Source organism: Chelonoidis abingdonii, chromosome 11, assembly GCF_003597395.2.
Source record: "Chelonoidis abingdonii isolate Lonesome George chromosome 11, CheloAbing_2.0, whole genome shotgun sequence".
Classification (NCBI taxonomy): Eukaryota; Metazoa; Chordata; order Testudines; family Testudinidae; genus Chelonoidis; species Chelonoidis abingdonii.
Window position 1 is genome coordinate 58,648,167 of NC_133779.1, and position 6,750 is coordinate 58,654,916.

The 6,750-nt window shown below is 54.8% G+C and overlaps 1 protein-coding gene across 2 annotated transcripts in view; it reads right to left on the reverse strand.

Moving 5' to 3' along the window:
• Positions 1–614: 614 nt before the first annotated feature.
• Positions 615–6,750, reverse strand: part of LOC116826901 (single-pass membrane and coiled-coil domain-containing protein 3-like) — a 17,721-nt gene continuing 11,585 nt past the window's right edge. The window contains exons 1-2 of one of the 2 annotated variants that reach the window (XM_032783954.2): positions 2,245–2,294; positions 615–1,440 (exon numbers count right to left, since the gene is read on the reverse strand). In XM_032783954.2, coding sequence (XP_032639845.1) covers positions 764–1,429 — 666 coding nt within the window. In that variant the 5' untranslated portion in view covers positions 1,430–1,440; positions 2,245–2,294 and the 3' untranslated portion in view covers positions 615–763. Of the gene's footprint in view, positions 1,441–2,244; positions 2,295–6,750 lie in introns of those variants that run through there. The other variant, XM_032783955.2, reaches the window with a different exon arrangement.

Genomic DNA, 6,750 nt, shown 5'->3' on the forward strand with positions numbered 1-6,750 from the left:
GTTAATCATGTCCACACTGGGTCAGACCAATGGGTTCCCTAGGGAGGTGGTGGAAACTCCTTCCTTAGAGGTTTTTAAGGTCAGGCTTGACAAAGCCCTGGCTGGGATGATTTAGTTGGGAATTGGTCCTGCTTTGAACAGGGGGTTGGACTAGATACCTCCTGAGGTTTCTTCCACCCCTGATATTCTTTGATTCTGTTTCCCCCCGTGTATAGTCAGCTTATAGATACTGACCTTTCTGAGGCATTTTGAGATCTACAGTTCAAAAACACCAGCTAGAGGGAAAGGACGCTCAGTGGTTGTCGGGCACTAGTCTGTGACCTGGGAAACTCAGGCAGTTCTCTACAGACTTCCTGTATGGGCTGGGACGAGTCACTTTAGGCACCTAGCTTCCCTTCAAATCTGTGACACTGCCTGAGTCTGCAGAGAGCCTGAGCCAATTGCTCTGAAATCAATGGAAGTTAAGTGCTTAAATGCCTGTGAATTTCCAGGCTTCAGTTTCCTCATTTGTAGAATGGAGTTAAAAGCCCTGCCCTATCTCCAGATGTGGTGGGAGGATAAAGACATGAATGAGGCCTGAAGTGCTTTGAGCTCTGCTGATGAAAAGCGCTGTGTAAGAGCTATATATCATTTATTGTGCTGGCTTTAATGGTGCTGGGCTAAGTCATGGTAGATGGGATCTGATCTCCAAGGCCTTATTTTCACAAGTAATAGTAACTTGCAGCTTGGTCTGCAGTCCTCTGAGCGGGTGATTCTCCTCCGGCTATGGCAGCTTGCAGGTGATCTTCATGATGGCTTTGTTATACTCCTTGGAGGCTGGCTTGAACTCACCCACCAACTCACTGAGCTCCTCAATCTTCGCCTCCAGTTGGTCTCTCTCTATGGCACCCAGGATCGCGCTGAGAATCAAGTCGACACCGATGCCCAGTAACACGCCAGCCATGGCACCAACCACTGAGGCACCAATCTTGGCCAAGACCATGGCTGTTTGGCTCAGGACTCTGCCCACCACCTGTGACAACGCCAGCTTGATAAAGAACCCCATGGCCACAGTCCCAGCGAGGCTGCTCACCACTGTGGACACATTGCGAAGAATCAGCATCTTTGTGGCATCAGGTTCCTGGAAATCGTGAAGCTTTCGGTAGAGATCTGGCTCCAGGTTGCTCTTCAACTTTGCATCGATGGCCTGCAGAATGTCTTGGATAGACTTTATGGCTGCGAGGAGTATGTTACAGTTGTCCTGGACGGTGCCGTTCATGTTCATCTTAACACTGTGCAACTTGCACTGACAGTGTGTGTTCAAGGCTTCAATCAGCTCATTGGTGGTATCAAAATTGAGCTCTATGCAGTTGATCAGCTCCTGGTGTAACCGCGTCACCCTCTCCCACCTCGCCGGGTTGTCTGGATACAGGATATCGCTCCAGGACATCCTCGGGAAAGCTGCCAGGTGAGGAAGATGACAGAGGCCTTAGCCAGAGCTCTCCACTGTGCCCCACCCCCGCAAATCACAGACTTAGCGAGTGCAAAGACTCAGCTGCCATTAAAACAAAAAAGTCTCCTTTAGGTGCCTAGACTACCCCGGAATGACGGGGAATTAAACATTGGAGGTTGTAGGGTGGTAGGACTCGGGCCCTGTCTCTTCCCAGCCCCCCACCCCCCAACCACGTGGTCTCAGGAGGCCTGGCTGGCTCCTCCCTGCACTGAGCCTTTAGCTGGGAGCGGGAGAATCCTCCCAAGCAAGCTCAGGACTCTCAGCCCCACTCCCCAACAGACCCTAAATTGCCAGAGATCCCCCTCGCCCCAGCTCCTGCCCCAAACACCCCCACTTCTCCTCCCACACGTTACCTCTCCACATTCCCCCGATCTCTGCCCCAGCACCTAACCCCCAGCCCCCTCAATCCATCTACCCCAGAGGCGCGGCAGCATCCACCTCCTGCCCCAGCCGCGGCGCTGCCCAGTTCTCGGCAGCTGCATGACTTGCTCCCTCCCCCCCTGCTGCCCAGGGACGCAGCTGTGGGTCAGACGCTGCAGTTTCTGGTTGTCTGCAAATTAGCCCCCGCTCCCCCCGCAGCCTGTGGGTGACTGATATTTATTCTTTGTCCCTGGATTGGCACCTTGCCAGGGGGCTGCACAAACCCCCCGTTCCTGGAGGAGCCCAGTTCGCCCGGCGATCCGGGGGGCTCTCACCGCACAACCCCTGCTCCCATTTGTGCCTCCTCTGCCCCGTCCGATGGGGCGAGTTACCTGCTCGCTGGGTGTGTGGGAAGCTGAGGGGCCGTTCGCCAGGGCAGGGCTGGGCTGGGTTGGGCTCGGCTCGGCTCCGCGGGCAGCAGCCTGGGCTCTTCGGGGAGGATCCATTGTCTTTGTGGAGTTGCAAGCAATTGGCCCCAAGTCGAGAAAGCCAGAATCAGCTGCCCCGGGTGGTAGCCTGCCCCAGAGAAAACTGATCTTTTCCAGCCCCTAGGGGCTAGCACAGCACATAGGGGAAACTGAGGCACACATGGTCTTCACACAAAATAGTGGAGACACTTCCCGCTGCGCTACTTATGCTGGTGCAACCTGAGACGCACAGGAAACATGCGTGAGCAGAACTCTCATGACTGCCAGCTGGCCTGGACACAGCCACGGGCCTGAATAAATCCCCTGCCCTCATGTGTCTTGGGTGTGGGGCGAGACACACACACACACACACACACACACAGAGTGGGGCTTGTCCCCTTCATCAGGGGCGCACACACACACAGCACCTCTATGTCCAAGGGGTTTTTATGTGCATCAGATAAGTGCTCTCACCCCCAGAGCTTCCCCTTATGTAACGGGTGTGTGCCCCAGCCTGCTGGGTGAAGTGGTGTCTAATGGTTAGAGCAGGGGGCTGGGAGCTAGGACACCTGGGTTCTCTCCTGGCTGTGGGAGGGGAGTGGGGTCTAGTGAGTAGAGTAGGAGACTGTGTGCCAGGACTCACTGCAGCCGGAGGGTTTTTGGCAGTTCTGCCAGGGTCATTACGTATTTGTGGGCCCATCTTCTAGTCCCTGCCCAGCCCACTTGCCCTATTGGGTGGCAATGTGAAGGCACCAAGCACCTGATGGTTGGGGGGAGGAGAGGGGAGGAGATCTGAGGCCCATGAGCAGGACCCAAGCCCATGCGTCCACCCCTGGCTTGTTGGCTGTGGGCCACGGCCCAGCCCCTCACCCACATTCCCTGCCATTCCCCTGCCCTGGACCCACAGCTTGAAGTTTTGGGATTCCCCAGCCTGGCTCCAGGTGCTCCGTACGTTGGCTGGCGTCACCCTGGGGTAAATCAGGAGTAATGCCACAGAGGCCGATTCCCTTCTCCCTCACCTGGGGGTAAATCATTTCTGTAGCTCTTCTCAGAACCCTCCCCCATTGTCCAATGTCCTGTTTGATGCCGGGCTCCCCCCCTCCCAGAGCTGGGTGCAGTCTCCAGTCATGGTCTCCCCCATGCTGTATCCAGAGGGGACCCCAGCTCCTATTCTCTGATCCTCTGCTTCTCCATCCCAGTGCCACGCTCCTCCTCTCACCCAGGGAGCTCCAGCCCAGTGTGTTCCACCAGGACCTCTGGGTCCTTCCCGAATCGTTGCTTTTCAGGATACAGCCCCCACCATGTAAATCCTACCCACATCGGTTGTATCCCTCTCTTAGCCAATGCACTGGGGGCTCATGGTGGGTTGATTCTCCTTCAAAATCTAATGATTTGTCCCAGGTCACAAGAGGAGCTGGTGGCAGATTCAAAACCAGATCTCCTGGATCTCTGAACAGGAGGCTGGTCATCATCAAAGAGTCCGCAGCAAATTAAGGATGTTAGCAATTTACATTCATGGGCAGTGCTATGGCCAGTGGGATATGCCACCCCATAGAATGCACAACCATTGGGAGACGCCAGTTCTCAGAGTGCTTGGCCGTTGGGGGAGACACCACTGCTCTCTGATGCTCCTTTCATCAACCGTGGGTGCCAAGAGGAGTTGATTTGACACAAACCATTGGGGATCCATCAAGCAACATGTTTAAGCCTCGCTCCTGTACCCGACGTGACCCCCACATGACAGGAACGGCGCCGGGTGAAATGAGGACAACCCGCCAATAGCAGGTAGTTCGGCTGGGGAAGGAAGGACACTTTCTGTGGCCCAGAAACCCTGCTCCCTGGCTGGGAGGGTGTAACCGGGTTGGACTCACCCCTGCAGCACCTCCTGCTGGTCACTTCGGGAATTAGCTCAATCTAGTGACCGAAGCGCCCTCTGCAGGCTGGTGATCTGCCTTCCGGCTACTGGCCCCGTGTCCCTTTTGCATGGGGTTCTGCCCCCTGGCAGTAACCTCTTTCTCCTTGGGGTCCCCCCCCCATCCCCACTTTGCCTCAGTGTCTTGGCAACTGCCCAGTCATTAGCTAGCCCCACGCCCTGGGGCAGACTGCAGTATTAGCCTCTCATCATCGGCAAAGGGGGTTGGGACTGGCTGCCTTTACCTATCCCTGGGTTGCACCTCGCCACCCCCAGTACCTCCTGGCCTAACGCTAGGTAGCAGCCTGGGGCTCCCCAGACGGGAGCTCCCCCAGCTCCTCTGCCTTTCCCCAGCCCTGCTTCACCCTACGTGCCTTATCTGGTTCTCTGCAGCCAGGCCCTTCTCCCTCTACAGGCAGAGGGAGACTGTTTGCCCTTGGCTTCCCTGGCCTTCTTATTAGGCCCTGTGGCTCAGTTTGGGGCGTGGCCCCAGCTGCAGCCACCTCCCCAATCAGCCGAGCCTAAAAAGCTGCTTTCTCCAACCCCAGCCCCTTACCCAGGGCTGTTTTAAGCCCTTCAGGGCCGGAGCAGAGATCCACTCTGCTACAGAGGGGTTTAATGCTAGAGAACGTTGGGAGAATGACGAGGCGGGGAAGGATCAGTCTGGATGCGCCATTAACATGGGTGGAGATTGGGGGAGAGCATGGCGGCTCTGGCCCCCCAAACTGGATGCAACCCAGAGGCGAGGTGTAGGGAGGCACCTAGGTTTCTCCCTTGCGGTTGGTCCTGCTTCCTCCCCACGGAGGAACGTTGGGGGGTGGTGGTGGGGTGACGCCAGGAGCTCTGTCTTCGGCTGTGTACAGGGAGGGCAGCAGAGCAGCGACCCATGACAGAGCTGCACTTTGTATGGAACCATCTTCTGTTGCGGAGAAAGAGAAGTTTTCGCGTGGCTGTTGGATGGACTCTAGGCTAAACAACTCCAAATGCTGGTCCCTTACCTGTGCTGCCATGCACAAATTAAGGGCTGCCAGAGTTTTGTTTGGTGACTGAGAGCCGGCCCCGCTTCCTGACTATCTCCCATTTTTGGGAAAGGGGCAGCTCAGCCTGTTGCTTTTGGTTTCCATCAGAGTCAGATGAAAATGCAGGCTCCAAACTGGCTCCTGAGACAGTCACAAGCTCCCTGTAAATCAGACGGGACTGTCTGAGGGATGAAAGATGCTCCTTTGCCTGCACCTTGCAAACTCAGGCCTTGTCTACACGAGAGTTTTTTCAACAAAAATATTATCGATGACCAAAAAGGATTATACCAACATCGGTAGTGCATGTTCACACTACGCTGTGTGTGCTGACAGAGCTAGGGCCGGATTAACTTTTTGTGAGCTCAGTGACAAACGTACTGTGGTTGTGATTGGCCCCTTCCAAGTGTGGGCCATGTGGGCCCAGAGTGACAGCACCACTGATGTGATATTGCTGGAATGAGGATGAAAACATTCAGTGTATCATCAGTTCCCAATCTGAGTTTCCTGACCTGCTGTGTGCCATGGAAAGAAACAACACCAGATTAATTCTGGCATTCATGGAGCAACTGAGCATGGTGGACCATCACTTTTAGGCTCATGAAACAACCACTCAGTGGTGGGATCACATCATTATGCAGGTCTGGGATGACGAGCAGTGCCAGTGACTGCAGAACTTTTGGATGAGGAAAGTCAGATACACGGGACTATGTGCTGAGCTCGCCCCAGCCTTCTGGCGCTGGAACAGCCAAGTGAGAGCTGCTCTGTCAGTGGAGAAGCACGTGGCGATACCCTTGTGGAAGCTGGTGACTGCAGACTGCTGCCGCTCATTGAGGAAGTCCACTACAGGGGCTGCATTAACATAAGTATGAAGAGCCTCCAAACAGTCCCCACTGGTCTGTGGAAGGGAAGAGAAAGAGGATATAGTTACATAACCACTACCTGAACTACCACCCCCTTCCTTTATCCTAGGGTGCCTTCGATCCCAGGTCCGTATTTGCCCAGCGCGGAATTGCAGGCCAGCCCCAAAGCTCCTCCAGTGTCTGTTGCCTTCCTAAGGTGTCCTGTCCCTATGGGCATGGCCTTTGTTCCACTCCCCTTTTATCAAAGAGGGTGGGCTCCTCAGCCAGCCCCTATCCCTCTAGGTCCCCTAAAATCTCATCCAAGGTTGACCCCTATACCAGGAATGGGCCCTTATTCTTCCCTGTCCTTTTAGCCAAAAGAACAGTTATCTCTGGGGGAGATAGTGCAAATGGGACTCCCCCACCCACATTACCCTACCCGTTTCTCCAGAAACCCCACCAGCTCCTGACTACTAAATGGTCCGGGTAACTATAGGCCTGTTAGCTTGACGTCTGTAGTATGTAAGGTCTTGGAAAAAAATTTAAAGGAAAAAATTGGTAAGGACATTGAGGTCAATGGTAATTGGGACGAATTGCAACATGGATTTACTAAAGGTAGATCGTGCCAAACCAACCTGATCTCCTTCTTTGAGAAGGTGAC